Source organism: Chiloscyllium plagiosum, unplaced genomic scaffold (assembly GCF_037043375.1).
Source record: "Chiloscyllium plagiosum isolate Xiang-an unplaced genomic scaffold, Cpla_swu_hap1 HiC_scaffold_48, whole genome shotgun sequence".
In the NCBI taxonomy this organism is placed as follows: domain Eukaryota; kingdom Metazoa; phylum Chordata; class Chondrichthyes; order Orectolobiformes; family Hemiscylliidae; genus Chiloscyllium; species Chiloscyllium plagiosum.
Window position 1 is genome coordinate 12151364 of NW_028270186.1, and position 19618 is coordinate 12170981.

The 19618-nt window shown below is 42.5% G+C and overlaps 1 protein-coding gene across 6 annotated transcripts in view; it reads left to right on the forward strand.

Moving 5' to 3' along the window:
• The window catches only part of tacc1 (transforming, acidic coiled-coil containing protein 1), a 157489-nt gene extending 141671 nt beyond the window's left edge, over positions 1-15818 (forward strand). For 5 of the 6 annotated variants that reach the window (XM_087984382.1, XM_043681465.2, XM_043681462.2 and 2 more), the window contains 7 exons: positions 446-589; positions 3417-3493; positions 8266-8309; positions 9211-9371; positions 9514-9620; positions 12837-12957; positions 13811-15818. In XM_087984382.1, the coding sequence (XP_087840508.1) occupies positions 446-589; positions 3417-3493; positions 8266-8309; positions 9211-9371; positions 9514-9620; positions 12837-12957; positions 13811-13879 (723 nt within the window). In that variant the 3' untranslated portion in view covers positions 13880-15818. The remainder of the gene's footprint in view (positions 1-445; positions 590-3416; positions 3494-8265; positions 8310-9210; positions 9372-9513; positions 9621-12836; positions 12958-13810) is intronic. The other variant, XM_087984383.1, reaches the window with a different exon arrangement.
• The last annotated feature ends 3800 nt before the right edge of the window (positions 15819-19618 follow it).

Consider the following 19618-nt stretch of genomic DNA (forward strand, 5'->3'; position numbering starts at 1 on the left):
GGTTTCCACTGGCTGCTCCAGTTTCCTCCCACAATCCAAGGATGTGCAGGTTAGAATGGATTGGCCATGCTGAATTGCCCATAGTGTTCAGGGATGTGCAGGCTTAGGGGGGTTAGCCATGGGGAAAATGCAGGGTTACAGGGATAAGGTGGGGAGGGGGGGGATCTGATTTGAGTCAGTGTGGACTCGACGGGCCGAAAGGCATGCTTCCACGTGGTTGGGATTCAATAATTGCATTAAGAAGAATTTGTAAGAAATATCACCTTTGGTCCTGGATTCCTCACAGCAGAGTTCTGGATGCAATTTGTGAAGACTCCAGGCAAATCCTGGGAGAGTTAGCAGCCCAACCAATTGACTGACTGTTTGTTCAGTTGTGTCTTATTCAAAACGTAAGATGTTGATGAAGAGGGGCATTGAGGTGACAAGTGTTTACTTTCTCCTTCAGCAAATTCCAGCCCCTGGGGTGTGCAGCATGGAAAGCATCCTCTCGTTTAAAGCACTTCTGAGTGAGATGGAAGGGTCAGTGGGCAACGAGCTGAACAACATCCAGGCAGACAAGACCGCTGTCCTGAGTTTAATCAGAGAAGAGGTGATGCCTCTAATTTCTTTGGCTTTATTGATAAACATTGGTAAACATTGGGTTTGTGACTGGTCGGCAACGAGAAGCCAATGACTTTTTTCACAGGAAATCTCGAGAATTGTTCACAGCAGATCTGGGCTTTTGAGGGGAATTTGATGTTTTTGAAGACTGACCACGTTCTGACTCAAATGGGTAGTTGTTGATCTCCACAGACCAACCAAACATTGAAATATTATCAGTCACACAGTCCCTTCACTTAATTCTGGGAATTTTCTGGGGGGGTTAAAAAAATCCTCCCTTGCTTTGATTCTGGGCGTTTAAAATAAAAACCAGCAGAGTTTCAGTTCAACCCTGCTGATCTGAATTCAGTGTAGTTATCCCCATGGTCAGAGACATGAAACAATTGGGCAAATTCCTTGTTCCTGATTTCCATCCAGTTACTTGCTGTAAGTGGAAATGGTGTTTCATCAGTTTGTCTTGAGTGTTCAGTCACCTATAATCGTGGAATTCGAATGCCATTTGTTCAGTGTTGCTCGGTCGAAGTCTGAACCTGCCTCCTTACCAGCACTATAGTTGTCCTTGCACTCCCATGGACCGCAGCAGTTCAAGGGGGCCACTTATCACCACCTTCCCAGCGCAAGTTGAGATGAGAAATAAATGTTGGCCCAGCCAGTGACGACCACATTCCCAAAAGAGGTTTTTGGAAAAATGGGCAATGGATCTCGTCTCCTGCTGAAATAGTCACTCATGCCTTTGTTCCCTCAATCTTTGACAATCCAGACACATTATAGGCTCCATTCATTGGAGCTTCCCCAAACTCTGTCCATACTTGACTCGCACTGACTCCTGTTCTCCCGTTACATCTGAGCTTGCAGGCCTTCATTGACTCTGTTTTGTAATGCAGACAAAAATTCCCGTCCCTGTTTTCAGATAGCAGTCAATTTGATGGTGCCCTGCCTTAAGGTGCTCTGAGATTTCTGTTCTTTCTTTGCAATCTCTTGCACATCCCAGTGACAGACCTTCAGTTGCCAAGGCCCTCTGGCTCTCCACCTCCCTGTCTTCTCCTTCAGACTGGTCCTGAAAGCATTATAATTTTGTTCATGTGAATTATCAGCAGTCTGTGGTGTCAAATTTAGTTTGCTCCTGTGCCGTGATGGCAACATTTTACTGTGTTGAAAATGATTTAAATCCAAGCTGTCACATTTGTAGAGATGCCAAAAGCAGGAACAGACAATCTGGCATGTTATCCAGTTGTCTTCTGTGATCTGCCTTTTTTCTCACCAAGGTTTAAGATCCATGTTTGAAGTTTCTCTGTCCCTCAGCTGCCCTCTCCTGGTAACTCCATTCCTGTCCATTTCCACACAGGGGAGGGCAGTCTGGTACACAAGCCACTGGAAACCCTGAATTCTAAACCGTATGTGTGTTAGAGTCCTCGGCCTATGAAACTAACACAAACTGGGAAGAGAACCACATTTTCCACTGAGGCGCTTTCTCGCTTCAGGACTCAACAAAAAATTTAACCAATTCTGATTTCCCTGTTATCGGAAGGATATTATTAAGCTGGAGAGCATGTTCAGAAAAGAATTACCTGGATGTTGCTGGGAATAGAGGGTTTGAGTGACATAGAGAGCTGAATAGGCTGGGACATTTTTCACTGCAGTGTAGGAGGCTAAGGGATGACATTATAGAGATTTATAAAATGCTGCGGGGTGTAGATAAGATGAATGAGATGGGGGATTTCAAGAGTGGGGACACATTTTTTTAAGGTGAGAGGAAAAAGACATGAGAGGCAATTTTTTTTTGCAGTGATTTGTGTGTGTGAAATGAGCTACCAGAAGAACTGGTGGATTAAGGTACAGTTGCAACATTAGTAAGGGGAGGTCGTGCCTGACAAACTTGTTGGAGTTCTTTGAAGAGGTGACAAGTAGGTTAGACCGGGGAAACCCAGTGGATGTGGTCTACCTCGACTTCCAAAAGGCCTTTGGTAAGTGCCACATGGGAGGCTGCTGAGCAAGGTGAGGGCCCATGGTGTTCGAGGTGAGCTACTGGTATGGATAGAGGATTGGCTTTCTGACAGGAGGCAGAGAGTTGGGATAAAAGGTTCTTTCTCGGAATGGCAGCTGGTGACAAGCGGTGTCCCGCAGGGTTCAGTGTTAGGGCCACAGCTGTTCACATTATATATTAATGATCTGGATGAAGGGACTGGGGGCATTCTGGCGAAGTTTGCCGACGATACAAAGTTAGGTGGACAGGCAGGTAGTACTGAGGAAGTGGGGAGGCTGCAGAAGGATCTAGACAGTTTGGAGGAGTGGTCCAGGAAATGGTTGATGGAATTCAATGTGAGCAAATGCGAGGTCTTGCACTTTGGGAAAAAGAATAGAAGCATGGATTACTTTCTAAACGGTGAGAAAATTCGTAAAGCCAAAGTACAGAGGGAATCTGAGGATTCTCTAAAGGTAAACATGCAGATTGAGTCCGTGATTAAGAAAGCGAATGCAATGTTGTCAATTATCTCAAGGGGGTTGGAATATAAAAGCACTGTTGTGCTACTGAGATTTTATAAAGCTCTGGTTAGGCCCCATTTGGAGTACTGTGTCCAGTTTTGGTCCCCACACCTCAGGAAGGACATACTGGCACTGGAGCGTGTCCAGCGGCGATTCACACTGGAATGGTAGGTCTAACATACGAGGAATGGCTGAGGATCCTGGGATTGTATTCATTGGAGTTTAGAAGATTAAGGAGAGATCTAATAGAAACTTACAAGATAATACATGGCTTGGAAAGGGTGGACTCTATATGGAATAGATATGCATGACACATTATTTCTTTTTTACAGATTGCAGCTAAGGAACTAGAGGCAAATGAATGGAAACAAAAATATGAAGACAGTCGACAAGAAGTCATTGAAATGAGGTAAAACACCAAAAGTTGAACAACACATGGTTCATTCCATTATAAAATGAAAATTTATTTGACTTTGTTTTCTTTTTGACAGTTGAGATGCACAGTTTTCTTCAGTGTCTTGTGGTTTGGGTACTTTTTCTCAGTGAACTTAATTCTAAATAAAAAGTACTCCGTTTGAAAGAGAGGCAGGGTGGGCAAGTTTTCAGTTATTTGTAGAGAACCACATCTGATTCTGACTTCTGTGGGTGGTGTCCCCACTGGGTTGAATCAGAAGTTGTATGATCTGTCTGCATCAGTTAACATGGATATAGGAGCATGGAAAAACCTTCATTGTACCTGGTAACTGTAAGGTGAATGTGTTCATCTCGATTCAACAGATCTGGCTCAATGTAAATTATACATTGACCAAAATCCTCAATCTGTCAGAACCGTAAACATTGTATCAAATGAATGAACGCTGGGAGTGACTAGTGACAATAGAACATAAAAAAAATACAGCGCAGTATAGGCCCTTTGGCCCTCGATGTTGCGCCGATCCAAGCCCATCTAACCTGCATTAGCCCACTATCCTCCATATGCCTATCCAATGCCTGTTTAAATGACCATAAAGAGGGAGAGTCCACCACTGCTACTGGCAGGACATTCCATGAACTCACGACTCGCTGAGTAAAGAATCTACCCCTAACATCTGTCCTATACCTACCACCCCTTAATTTAAAGCTATGCCCCCTTGTAATAGCTGACTTCATACGTGGAAAAAGATTCTGACTGTCGACCCTATCTAAACCCCTAATCATCTTGTACACCTCTATCAAGTCACCCCTAAACCTTCTTTTCTCCAATGAAAACAGCCCCAAGTGCCTCAGCCTTTCCTCATACGATCTTTCTACCATACCAGGCAACATCCTGGTAAACCACCTCTGCACCCGTTCCAGTGCCTCCACATCCTTCCTATAGTATGGCGACCAAAACTGCACACAATACTCCAGATGCGGCTGCACCAGAGTCTTATACAACTGCAACATGACCTCAGTACTCTGGAACTCAATTCCTCTACAATCTTGGTTTGAGACAAAAAAAACTGCAGATGCTGGAACCAAAGTAGACAAACAGGAGGCTGGAATGACACAGCAAGCCAGGCAGCATCAGGGAGTGGAAATGTTGACTTCTCCCCTTCGTGATGCTGCCTGGCTTGCTGTGTCCTTCCAGTCTCCTGTTTGTCTACCTCGGTGACAATCTTTGGCAAAATCAGAGAACATGAGCAGCTCCGTGACATCGCCACAATGTTGTTCTAGGATCCTAAAGCTTTTGCCAGACACAGATGGCATTTGTTCATAATTGAAAAGTTAGTGGTGAACTCATATTGACTGAATTAGTGTAAACACTGGTCTGCTTTCCCACTGTCCTTTAAGGATAGCAATCTGCAATCCTTATTCAATCTGAGTTCACTCTGACTGCAGACACACAGCTGGATGACTGATTGATTGTGAACTGCCTTCTGAAATGGCCTAGTTTTATAGACATTCTAAAACACAACTCACACCACCATCTTGTTGAGGGCAATTGCAGCAACATTTGCTTTCCATGAATGACACATGAGAAAGGGGAGTCACATTTGATTTCCAGTTGTAGTTTGGGACTGTCTGCCTATTGCTTTTCATTACTACAAATATCATTTGCTTATCATTTCTGCAAATCAAATGTCCTGGCTACCAGATACAGCTTCTGACTATCTCCTTCATTGTGATGATGCCTCAGTGTGTAGTTGATTTAACACCACATTTCTTTAGCTGTGCTGGAATGATAGCCCTCATTTCTCACAGGAGACATCCAGCTTGTGTGGATAGTTCTCGTTTCCAAGTGACAAGTGGATTCAGTCTTGGGTAGATCCTGTGATCTTGTCATGAAGTCCCATGTCCACCTCGTGGGATAGCAGCGGATGATTTCCAATGGACTTCTTTAGTTATCCTGCCATTCCTAGAATGTTTTCTACTTGTTTGAAGTAGAAAATACCTACATCAGGACTGTTTGTAATTGACTCATTTGGCAATGGTAATCTAGACAATGCATCATCAATCCCACACAAGATGGAATTGTCTAAGTGTGCACTTGTAGCAGCAACACCCACTTCTACAGAAGGTTCATTGCTAGCAAAGGTATCCTGTACGAGGCCCAAATATTGCGGTCACTGCTCTGTGCTCTATTATAGCAGGGTAAACTCCAAACTGTAGTTATTGGTGGGATCATCTCATAGAACATAGAAAAATACAGCGCAGTACAGGCCCTTTGGCCCTCGATGTTGCGCCGATCCAAGCCCACCTAACCTACACTAGCCCACTATCCTCCATATGCCTATCCAAAGCCTGTTTAAATGCCCATAAAGAGGGAGAATCCACCACTGCTACTGGCAGGGCATTCCATGAACTCCCGACTCATGCCAATAATGCTTCCTGGAGCTTTTTTCTTTATCTGTGCCTAGTTCATTTCTGCTATGTTTCACGTCTTGATGCAAAAACTATTGGCTTCTCCTCACCATTTGGTAATCTGTGAGAAAGACTGCTCCCACTCCAAAATGTCCGATGATGTCATCATGTCACAAGTTTGGACTCTTAACCTGACAGTGCACTATATTAGGCAATACACCACAGAAAGTATGCTGGGAAGATCTTGCCTTTCCAATCTTTTGTTTATCTTATGGCATTCCAAATATGTTGCAGATACAAGAAAAATAATAAGCCCAGAACTGAGACATTGTGAAATACTTTGGACAACTATTGTATTTAGAACATAGAACAGTACAACACAGGAATGGGCCATTTGGCCCACAATGTTGTGCTGAACATGATGTCAAATGAAATGGATCCCTTCTGTCTGCCCTTGGTCCATATCCCACCATTCCTCACGTATTCATGTGTTTATCTAAAAGTCCCTTGATCAATCTCCGCCGCCACTCCTGGGCTGTGCATTTCAGAATCTTACCACTCTCTATGTAAAAAGATTGCCCCTCACATCTCCTTTGAACTTTCTCCCTCTCATCTTAAATGCATGCCCCTAGCATTAGACATTTCAACTCTGGGAAAATATTCTGACCATCAACCTTATCCATGCAACTCATAATTTTATAGACTTCTACCAAGTCTCCCCTCAGCATCTGCTGCTCAAGAGAAAACAACCTGAGTTTTTCTAACCTTTCCTTATGGCTCATACCCTCTATTCCAGGGACCATCCTGGTATACATCTTCTGTATTCTCTCCAAAGTCTCCACATCCATCCTAGAATTGAATGCAGTCCTTTAAGTGTGGCCTCACCAAAGTACTATCAAGCTACAACACGACATTCTGACTCTTGTACTCCATTCCCCGACCAATAAAGGCAAGCAGGCCATATGCCTTCTTTACCACCCTACCTACTTGCATAGCCACTTTCAGGGAGCTCTGGACTTAAACCCCAAGATCCCTCTGTGTATCAATGCTCTTCAGGATACTGCCATTAACATTTGATCTCCCAAAGTGCAGCACCGCACGCTTACTCTATCTATCATTTCTCCAATCATGTCTGCAATTGATCTGTATCCTGCTGTATCCTTTGATAATATCCTACACTCTCCACTGATCTTTGTCTTGTCTGTAAACTTACTAACCCATCCAAATCATTTATATATATCACAAACAACAGCGGTCCCAGTACAGATCCCTGTTGAACACCACCAGTCCCAGCCCTTCCAACCTGAAAAACACCCTTCCATTGTTACTCTGTCTCTGTGGGCAAGTCAATTCTGAATCCATACAGCCAAGTCACTGTACATCGCATGCATCTTAATCTTCTGGATGAGCCTACCATGAGTGATAGTGTCGAAAGCCTTCCTAAAATCACTGTAAACGACATCCACTGCTCTACCCTCATCATCTTTGTCACCGTCTCAAGAAATTCAATCAAGTTCGTAAGACATGAACTGCCTTACATAAAGCCATGTTGAAAGTCCCTGATTAAGCAATGCTTTTCCAAATGTGTGTAAATCCTATTCCTAAGAATTTCCTTCCATAGTTTCCCAACCAATGATGTGAGACACATCAGTCTACAGCTTCCTGGATTATCCCTATTTCCCTTCATGAACAGGGGAACAACATTAGCTACTTGTCAGTCCTCCGGGACCTCTCCAGTGGCTGGCAAGGATACAAAGATCTCGGTCAAGGCCCAGCAATCTCCTCTCTTGCCTCTGTCAATATCCTAAGGTAGATACCACAGGGCCCTGGGGACTTAGCCACCTTTAAGCTCTTGGTTTGGACCAACTTAGGCTCCGTAAAACTAACAATTTTTTTTGAAATTGTGAAGATAGTTTTGAACAAGAATCATCATTTCCTTCAGAATTGTTACTACTTGAATGGCTTTAAGGCTTATTAAGATTATTCATCTCAAGAAATGTTTTGAATCACTTGATTGTGACAAGGTGCGACCATTGTTTTTTTTAAAACAAAAGCTTTTTTGTCTTGATTCACTTATTTCTTTCATGGGTGAAATACATCTGACAGAATAAAGAACAAAATTGAGAATTGTTCCCTCCTAAAGTCCTTGCTTTTGATCTCAAATCTCAACAAACTATTAAACTTTCAAGCAGAGTTCATCACTCAGAAAAGGCCAACGTGCAATTAAAGCACACTTACATTACATTTGGCCTCATGTATCAAAAGAGATATTGACAGACTTTTGAGATCAGTGCTTTTTAAGAGGTACTTTCCAATTAGAAAATGAATCAACTAATTCTTTGTTCCATTTTCTTACAGAAGGATTGTTGCAGAGTATGAAAAAACCATTGCACAGATGATTGGTATGTCTTCCACTTCTTAGTTTGATTGAATTAGATCACTATTAAATGACTTTAATTAACTCCATCCATTTTAAGATTTCTGCAAAGAAAAGAGTAGAGTAGTACTGAAATTATTCTGCCTTCATAGGAAGGAATCAATGCCACTTTGTACCTTTGCTGATAATACAATGACACACTCTCGCACCTTGGTTGATAGCCAATTAAATCATGTCCTTCTGCTCAAGTTCCTCTTTGAGCACGGAGTGGAGCTGGAAGGGAATGAGGAGTGCTTTTGTGATGGTTTCTTTTTGTGGTTTAAGAGTGTGTTTAAGAACTGAGCTCCTTTCAGTTTCCTGGGGAAGTATCATCACTGACCAATAGGTCAGGACATATTTCTCCTTTCTTGATAAAAGCTTCAAACTTAATTCTCCACGTTTCAATGCAATCCTCACTGCCTTCCAAATTCTTGGTTGATCAATAGAAACACTTTTCCTGCTGGAGATTTGTGGTTTTACTGGCAATCTACAGTGAGAAATATGTTTGCACTTCAGAAGTGCATGTCAGCTTCTTGGCTTCATCATCTTCGGTTTTTGGTTTACAAGTAGAAACTGTTGATCCATTGAACATATCATAGACCTGTTCTTGCATTTCCGAATCTATATTTCAATGGGCAGAGGAATACCTGTCAGTATCATGGTCCAGAAATTTGTCTGCAGTAGTGGTGCTACATTGGTGCTTGTTAGACTGTTCCATGCCTGAAAATTTGATTTGATGCTTACAGTCTAACTAAATATCAGATGCTGATCAGATACAGCCCATTTTGCGCCACCATCCAAGTTAGACTTCTACCCCAAGTTTTTAACTCAAGTACATATAAATTAGAGTCTTCCCTATGACTATTCAACTGTTCTTATTCTCACAGAAGATGAACAAAAGAACAAAATGGTTTCTCAGACATCCATTCAGCAGCTGATTACAGAAAAGGACCAGGCTTTGGCAGATCTTAATTCAGTGGAGAGGTCCTTATCAGATCTTTTCAGGAGATACGAGAACATGAAGAGTGTACTAGAGGGATTCAAAAAGGTGCACATCGCTTTTGTGTTTCTTCAGTCACGAGCTAAAAATGATAAAATAAAACTGCCAGTGGGGATGTTAGAAAAAAAAATACACTCTCTTATGACCTGTTGCATAAAAACTAACTTCTTTTCTGTCTTGTGTCTGAAAGAATGAAGAAGTATTGAAGAAATGTGCCCAAGATTACTTGGCTAGAGTCAAACAAGAGGAGCAAAGATACCAAGCTCTTAAACTCCATGCTGAAGAAAAACTAGACAAGTAAGTCTGACATATCGCTGTAGGGTACACAATTACATGAGATCTTTGTCATCAAGGTTGAAATAATTATAGATTATGGAAACAGGTCCTTTAGCCTAACAAGACCCTTTGAAGAGTAATCCACCCAGATGCCTACCCTATTATCTTATATTTACCCCGAACTAATGCACCTACACACCCCTGAATACTATGGGCAATTCAGCATGGCCAATTCGCCTAACCTGCGCATCTTTGGATTGTGGGAGGAAACTGGAGCACCCAGAGGAAACCCACACGTGCACGGGGAGAATGTGCAAACTCCACACAGCCAGTAGCCTGAGGCTGGAATCGAACCTGGGTCCCTGGTGCTGTGAGGCAGCAGTGCTAACTACTGAGCCACCAGGCTGCCATAAATCATGTTAACTTGCAAGCCTGGCTGAGCAGTACTTGGAGATACAACTTCGAGAAGCATGCCCAAAGTGTCACACAAAGGCACCGTTTAAACAAAACAAACATGAGAACCAAAGAAAGACAGGAGGTGCATTTGAAAGCTTAGTCACAGAAATGGAGTTGAAGAAAGGATCGAAAAGAGGTAGAGAGGATGAGTTACAAAGCATGGAGGCTGGTCAGCTAAGGGAGGGGCCAAAATGTAAGGGTAAAAGGATGATCAACCCTGAGTCCAGCTGTGTTTGGACAATTGGAACAGGATGTGTGGGCTGGCTGATTAGTACTCCAGTGTGGGATAGGATTTGGGCAGCAGAGCTATCCAACATAACTAAAAACCGAAAGTGCTGGAGCAACTCAGCAGGTCTGGTAGCATCTGTAGACAGAGTCAATGTTTTGAGTCCAGTTCAGAGAGAGAGGGAGAGAGAGAGAGAAAACACCAAGGAGTTGAGCATCTGCTTGAAGTTACTGAGTATGAAGAGTCATTGAGGCATGGAAACAGTGCAGATGAGTCGAGGAGATAACTCCTTGCATTTCTAACGTTGACAAGTGAATCCAACCCAACCACGTTTCAGTTTGAAATGGACGTTTTTCTCTGTCCTCTGGTCACCAAGGTACAAGAGAAATATCTTGTGAAATTCTTAGTGCAGTTACAAGTAGGTCTCAGCCCATAATGCACATTCCTGCAACTTAAGAGTGAGCAGCTATACTTGGAGAGACCAGAACACTTCCACCCAGAACAAAATAATTCATGAGTGAAGTTCAGTTTTTTCCTCTAGCTTATGTGCGTTTTCATTCTTACAGATATCCTTCAATCTTCCAATCTCTTGCTCACTTACTTCACCACTGCTTTGATTTTTACATATTTGGTGCTGACACATATCAGAATGAAAGTTGAGGCTTATTAGTTGTCTGTTTTACTTGAGGAAAAACTGCTTGCAAAGGCAAGATATTTTTGTTGTGATTACAATGAGATCAGCCAATTGGAACTCATAGAATCTGAGTTCCTTTATTGGGACTGGTAATCTGGTTCAATCAGGGAGCCCTGGCTGACCGATAAAAAGGGTGAATGTCGGAGATATTGACACTCTGAGAGCTGAGTCTATACAAAGCTGCACTGTGGTCAAGTACAGCTCCTATGTGATTTGGTAATAGGATACCAGCCTCTGAAAAATTTACTTTCAAATTGAAATAACTCCATAATGATCTGTGTGACTTGGGCCTCGGGTTCTGAAGTGTGTGGCATTCCCATTTTGTGCTCCATTCTGGAACAAATTACTTCACTCAAAATGTTGGAGTTTGAAATCGTGATGGTCATTGATTTAGAAAACAAGAATGTGAACCTGCTCACATTATTCCAAAGTGGCAAAATCTCTTGCCCTCAGTTCACTATCCAACCCTTTGACTGATATTGAACTTATCTTTCTAAAGTACTGAAGGATGGGAATTAACAGGCCAACACATTATTCCCAACACATTCTTCTCCTAAGCCCCAAAGGCACTCTTAGTCTGGGAAGCTCCAACCTAAAGAGGATCTGTGAATCTGTAGAGCAGGCATTCTCAACCCGCGTGCGTCTGAAGCACATCTCCCTTGTATAAAGATTCCACAAGGGATTTCACCCCATTCCCCACCATAACACAAGTATTGTATCACAAGGTAGTTTCACAGTTCAATGTATTTCTCACCATTTCTGTTTCATTTCATGTGGAACTTGTTGCTGAGCAACAACTTATTTTATTTCCTTATTCCACATGTAGGGAGTAAATTAGAAACTAGCAATTATCATGGTTTTGTGGAATGGCCCGTGGAACACAATTTGTGCCAAATCACTTCAGTCAGGCTTGTAATGGCATCTTCCCAAAAACCTGCCTCCAAAAAATTTCGTAAATGCTCAACTTCAGAAATTCTGATATTCTTGGTGTTAATTGCTAATTTGTGACTCGCAAATACAATCGTGAAGAGAACTCAAATGCAATAGGTGCAGCTTCGCAGCCACTAATGTAATGCTGTTTCAACTGGAGTTATTTTAAAGTAATATTTATTCACCTTGCTTTCCATTACTTCATAAATTAAAATTAAACGTTTAGAACTACTAAACTTGGAAGTGATACAACAGAACAGAGTTTGCTGGTGTTGAGGTCAGTATGAGAGTGGTTCCCTCAAACCAATTAATGTTATTCATTTTCAGAAGCTCTATTCATTTCCAACAATGTGGTTGGGTGTATCCCATGCAATTAGGTTACACATTTTACTGTTGCCTCATGTCCTGTCCAGGACCGGTCAGCATTCCTGTGTTTTAGGGACTCCATGGCATTCAGGACTGGGTCAGCACAACACTACTATTGCAATAATGTCATGTTTGATGGCCAGATTGCACTATATTCTCTCCATTCTCACTTGATGGACTGGGGTAAGTTGTAGTTGTTCCACTGTGGCTATGCAGGCAGTCCCATGAGAGAGAGCCATTGCAGGTGAATATGTTGTCCCTTTCCCACAGGCTGTGTACTCCTCGGTTCTTTATTGTTTAGCTATCTCCACTGTACTATAGGCAAGGACAGCGAAAGGCATTGGTATCCATTACTTCTAAGTTGCAGTTCTGGTCGAGCTCAGTGCCAGCTGTGGAACCTCTTAAAACAATGACACAGACCTGTGTTTGTGAAAGGCTGGTACAAAGGAATTAAAAATCTGTCATCATGAGTTTGTTATTGTGAGGGTTCATGGTCGAGGTCTTGTATGTTCCAGTGCTGTTTTGCAGCCCAGTCCGCTCACTCACTGTCCTGACCAATTTGCAGGGCCAATGAGGAGATCGCCCAAGTGCGTGCTAAGGCCAATGCAGAGGGAGCAGCCCTGCAAGCCAGCTTGCGAAAGGAACAAATGAAAGTGGATTCCATGGAACGGACAATTCAGCAGAAGGTAAAGCAAATGATGGTTTGGAGGTTACAGCACCAAAGCACAATTGTACAGCAAGCCTTCCCAGAGTGGAGTTAAGGACCCCAAACTGGGGACATGAGCTGGAATTTTGAGGTTGCAAGCTATGAGGAAGTAGTGTCTACTGTGGATCTCTGGCAGTGTCAGAATAACTGTGCTACAGCTCAAATAGCCATGTTCCCACACTCTCAGATCTCCCTCCCTTTTATGACTAAAGGGGTCATAAAACTTTCAAACCTTGATTCAGTTTTTGGAAAAATTGGTAAGCACTGTCTTATTGAATCGGCGGGAAGCATGAGTATCCCAGCCTCTACCTAGGCATGATGTGAGTGTGTAGGGATCCAAAGGAAGGGATACTAGTGTCCACTGAGTCTTACTGACTGCTGTCCGCTGTAATGAGCGTATGATATAGTGAAATTTTAGGGAGAGCATAAAGACCCTGATTTAATTTCTTCATGAAGCGCTCCTTTTGCTGATCTTTTGTCTGTTTTTTGGGTGTTGATAAATTTCTGGCATCTTACTTGATAGAACCAACTGAACAATTCCAGGCTACATGTTCACATGGGTTGTAGCTGGAATCAAAGCCAACATTGTGAAGTTTTGCTCTGCAATATTCACAAGTGATGAGACCATTTATAGTGCTCTCTGCACTCACTGGTTAATCATTGGGAACACAATTGAGACAAGAAATGTCCAGGCGCGTGACTTTGTGTCACTCCAGCAGGACAGTTTACCCACTTCCAAATGGAAATGGTGAGGTACAAACCTAAAAGTGCGAACAGCTTATCTGGTTTCGAACAGGTTGCCAAAAAAAAATCATCTGTTTCTTCTTTCGCAGAACCAAGAGATTGAGGAACTGACCAAGATTTGTGACGAGCTGATTGCCAAGCTAGGGAAAACTGAATGAAGGCTGCAAACCCAAAAATGGACATTGCACGATAAAGCTTCCTGCAGACCTTTGTTCCTACAGCACGCTGCCTTACTTAGAAATAATATCCAACTCTAATGCATCTCGCCCCTGAAGTGGCAACACCCAGTAGTCTGCACAGCACATGTGGATCAGTCTTCATGCACTGTTTACTTCACAAATACAAGAAGTTGCCAAAACATTCCCACAGTTGGCGGTGCCCATTTTCTGACATGTAATTTGCTTTGCCGACACATCATCCTCATCTTTGTCACCCAGCGGTATTTAAAACTTCAACTAAATATAGAATGCTTAAAGGTGCCATCCAGTTACTATGTGTAATTATGGTGCCAGCCCTTTATCTTCAGTTATGCTTCCTGCAGTTTGCTTCAACTGATGGTTAACCCAGACTGAGAGAGATGGCCTTCTTCAGTGGAATGTTTCAATGTCACAGCTCTCAAGGTTCACTTTTCTGAAATGAGAGCTTTGACAGTCAGTGCCATGTTTTTTGTTTGAGTTCTTCCCTACAGCCTAATCTCTCAAATGTTGGGTTGAATAGAAGTAGTGAGTTGCTTGTGTCTTCCACCCCAATCATTGCCATATTTGGACAATGCACTGGCTTCCCATGTAAAATTAGGTACTCATTAATCAGTGCTCTCAATGCCAATAATGTATTTTTTTCTTCAAAACAGTAGTGATTTTATGCAAATCATCTTGAACAAGTATTGAAATTCTGTGTGGGCATATAGACTCAATGGGAAATCTGAGGAGACCAGTGTGGATTTGGGGCTCCCATTCACGTCAGCATTACCAGAGCTTCACGAGAACTAGTAAAGGACTGTGGCAAAACTTTATCCTCAGATTAGATCCAAGCTTATCTTCTCCAGGCCTGTCAGCCTTGAGGACCCAAATTAAAGCAAATCAGGGTCTTGAACTCAACAGTTTGGGTATGAAACCAGGAAGTGTCAGGCCACTGTTGAAACAAATTCTGATCGAGATTGTGCATTGTCTTTTGTGCAGATATGAAGTGGGACAGTGTTCTTGTAGATGGGACACAGGTGTACCCAGAAGTATTTAATTTCAGAGTCGAAGTAAAGAATCATTTTCTTCCTCTCAGGATGCTCACCATTTCGATGCTCAGGGGTTTTGCAAACCTGGGTTTGAGGTTTTGAGATGTTGGCACACACCAGTGTTGCACACTGACCCTTCTTGCGAATGGCTTCTGTAAAGCAAGCAACACTTCCTCACACGAGATCACACAACATATTCACGGTTCCAACAGGTGCTGTCCTCTCAATAGTGTAACAGGATTTTGAACGCACAAAACTCTCTGTACGCTGAACAATATTTGTTTACTGCTAATTAGAGAATGTCATCACCCTGACACTGGCTGATAAAAAGTGCATATATTTAAATTCTTTTTCTGGAGTCTTGTCTTTTTAACTCCCTATCCTGTCTTTTACAACAATGGCATAAAATGACATACAGCTGCATATTTACTGTAGAATCACCCCCGCAGGTTGAAGTCTGCAATTCAGTGAGAGATTTTCTTGAACTTTTGTTCTGCCTGCATTAATAACTTTCTGATATTGTGGTTGTGCCAGTGGAAATGAGCTTATGGTGATTCAAGTACAATTCCTTTTAGTGTGTTGTTTTCCCTTGTGACTTGTCTGAGTAACTTGCACCAGCTCTGATGTTCCTCCGTTATTCCTCCAACAATTTGCCTTGGCCATGTTAAGCTGCTTTTCACTTGGGGAAGACCCTTCACCTGCATAGTTTTTATACACAGATATATTTGTCTTTTTATATGTTATGGTTCAATGAAGATTTTTAAAGTTGTAACTACAAAAAAAACAGATTATAAAATTTTAATTCCATGTACTAATATATTTTTTTCCATTGTCATTGCCTGAATAAAAATGATGGTGAGTTTCACTTCTATCAGTTCCCTGTTATGCTTTCTTCCTGTTGCATGATACAGTAATGGTAAAGAAGAGATTAGATGTTTAATGTATACTGGTTCACAAGATGCAGTGTGTTGCTTGCTGGATGCTCTTCGCTAATTGTCTCAGAGAAGATGATGATGAGCTGCCTTCTTGAATGGCTACTCTTTGGGTTGTTGGGGCATGGCGATAGTATTGTGTGGTTGGTGTTCCAGGATCTTTTTCAGATTAGATTCCCTACAGTACGCAAACAGGCCCTTTGGCCCAACAAGTCCACACCAACCCTCCGAAGAGTAACCCACCCAGACCCATTCCCCTAACCTTTACTCGTCTAATGCACCTGCGGGCAATTTAGCATGGCCAATTCACCTAACCTGCACATCTTTAGATTGTGGGAAGAAACTGGAGAACCCAGAGGAAACCCACGCAGATACGGGAGAATGTGCAAACTCCACACAGACTGTCCCCTGCGGCTGGAATCCAACTCAGGTCCCTGGCACTGTGAGGCAGCAGTGCTAACCTCTCAGCCACTGTGCGTCTGGTGGCTTTTGACCCACAACAGCGAAGGGTGATGATTTGGAGGGAAATGTGCAGGTGTTCACGTTACCAGACACTTGCCTCATTCTCCCAGGTATTAGACATAAAAGGGTTTGTAAGGTGCTGTCGAAGGAGGCTTGGGAGTTACTGCAGTGCATCATGTGGATGGTACACAGTGCTGTCACTCTGCATCTGTGGTGGATGGGGTATTTATCAAGAGGACTGCTTGATCCTTATGATGCAAACACTCATTATTGAATGGGTTACAGATTTGTCTTGATATTATTTGTTACCATACAAACGAAAAAATTAAGTCACTTCTGTTTCACGATTTTAGCAGCACACTTGCACCAATCAGCTGTTTCTTTTCCGAGATGTTAGTTGAGACCAGTGTGTCAGCAGTCAACAGGTGAGGTGCAAAACTCTGAAATCCAAGAAGCCTCCAAATGAAAATAGGATGTGATGTAACTGCACACCATCTCCATCATTAACATTAATTTGTGTCTCAAAGGCAGCGTGACCTGGTTAAGTGATAGCATTGCAACATAATATTGAAGTAAAAATGACTTATTTGTAAGCTCGGAGAAACTGAGGGCTGCAGATGCTGGAGATCAGAGCTGAAAATGTGTTGCTGGAAAAGCGCAGCAGGTCAGGCAGCATCCAAGGAACAGGAGAATCGACATTTCGGGCATAAGCATGAAGAAGGGCTTATGCCCGAAACGTCGATTCTCCTGTTCCTTGGATGCTTCCTGACCTGCTGCGCTTTTCCAGCAACACATTTTCAGCTTCTTTGTAAGCTAACACGCTACCAAAAGGTTAGACAAAAGGTAACTTTGGTTTTAACTTGTTCGGAGAACAGTGTTTGGCAGATTGCAAAACAAGCTCTGTTCTTAGGTCGAGTGTTCTATCAGCACATATGAAAGACTAGAGTGGAAGACTGAATGTGACTGAGAGAAATGAGCAAGTGGAAATGATTGTGCATTGATAAAACTCCTATACATAACTGAAAAAAAAAGACAAGCCCTCCACTGAGTTGTGCATCATTTTCAGATTCTTCAAATGATTGTATCGTGTTACTGGCTGAATGAGTGACCTTAGAGTTCAGGCATCCAAAGGTAGCAGCAACACATTGTATTTAGGTTTTGTTTGGTGGTTTGTCTCAGGAGTGAGATTTGTGCATTTTTAAATATTGGTCAGCGTTATCATGAGGTATCTTTCTAACAATGTAATGGCACCACCCATTTACAAGCTCTCATTGATTTGAACAGTGTCTCACTCTTGCCGAAGTTCTGTTTTGTTGCGTATAGGATTGAAAAGGTTAAAACATGATTGAGTGCAGTAATGTCATGGAAACTTTGATAAAGTAAAGGAGCCTATAGAAGACAGACCTGGGGATAGCTCCCCCTAACATTCTCTCCGTTCATGCTCATATAATCTGTAAATAGTTGCAGTATTGCAATAAACCTCATTGTTTACTCAACAAGTAGACTCTTCCAGTTAGACGCAAAGGTGGATATCCTCATCCAAATTCAAATACTTTGAACATGAAGGAACCCACCCGAAATACATTTAAGAATGACAGAATCTTCAGCTGCCACTTCAGGAAGAAATCAGTCATTTCTAACAGCAGAGAGTAGGTTTTCTTTTCAAACAATGTGTTAGTGAAATAGAAAGCTCTCAGAAAGCTATAAAGCACAGGTGAAAAAAACTGTCATAGTGACTGCAGAACACATGGAAGTGGAATCGGTCAGATTCCAGGAGGATACCTGTGTGGAGTTATGTTCAATAAAGTCTGTTTATGTTCACTGGATGTGTGCAGACCTGAACTTAGTACAGTTGGTAGTTTTTTATGAATTGCATAATGCTGTAAAGTAAATTAGATTAGATTAGATTACATTAGTGTGGAAACAGGCCCTTTGGCCCAACAAGTCCACATCGACCCGCCGAAGCGCAACCCACCCATTCCCCTACATTTACCCCTTTACCTAACACTACAGGCAATTTAGCATGGCCAATTCACCTCCCACGCAGACACTGGGAGAATGTGCAAACTCCACACAGACAGTCGCCTGAGGCGGGAATTGAACCTGGGTCTCCAGCGCTGTGAGGCATCAGTGCTAACCACTGTGCCACCGTGCCGCCCACAATGTGAAGTATAAAAGCGCACAGTTGCTGCTGACTAATCAGTTGCAACATAATTCAGCAGAGCATCTTAAGATTAGGTTCCCTAGAGTGTAACAAGTCCACACCCAAAGAGTATCCCACCCTGATCCTATATTTACCCCTGACGAATGCACCTAACACTATGGGAAATTCAGCATGGCCGATCCACCCTAACCTGCACATCTTTGGATTGTGGGAGGAAACCAGAGTGCCTAGAGGAAACCCACGCAGACACAGGGCAAATGTGCAAACTCTATATAGATAGTAATCAGAGGTGGGAATCGAACCCAGGTCCTTAGCACTGTGAGGTAGCAGTGCTAACCACTGAGCCACCCTGGCTTCGTTGATTTCTTCTGAGATCAGTGAAATTTATCAAGGCCTGTGATCATTGCCACGAGACAAGATGTCTGAGGGTTGCTGCAGGAGCAGGGATATGTAGATTGTTATGGTAAGGAGAGGCTGCATTATGCTAAGCCACAAGACATAGGAGCACAAATTAGACCTTTCGGCCCATCGAGTCTGCTCCGCCATTCAATTATGGCTGATAGGTTTTCCAACTTCATTTTTCCACTTTCTCCCTGTAGCCTTTGATCCCCTTGGTAATGAAGAACTATCTATCTCTGTTTTAAATATACTCAATGACCTGGCCTCCACAACCTTCTGGTGCAGTGAATTCCACAGATTCACCACTCCCCGGTTAAAGCAGGCATTCGGTGAAGACTGATGCCAGGGATCAAACTGCACAGTTGGCCGATATTTGCCTCTGATAGAATGCGTACCTGTTTCAGGAGGTCATCCCACTTCCTGTTAACAGGTTTGTTTCCTCAGCTTTGGGATGTGTTTAAACAGCTGGATTCACAAATATCTCATTGCAGAAGTAGTTTAACAGCTCATTAGCAGCTTGAAACTAATTATTAATGTTCAGATACACAAAGGTTGGACAGTTTCTGCTCGGTGAATCTATTGCAATTATCAAGATCAAAGGCAGGAAATCAAGATGAACCCATTATTTACCTTTATAGGTGCTATACACAGTGTACTATAATAATTACTACCAGTGCATAGGAAATGGAGCATTGTTACCTTGTACACAAAT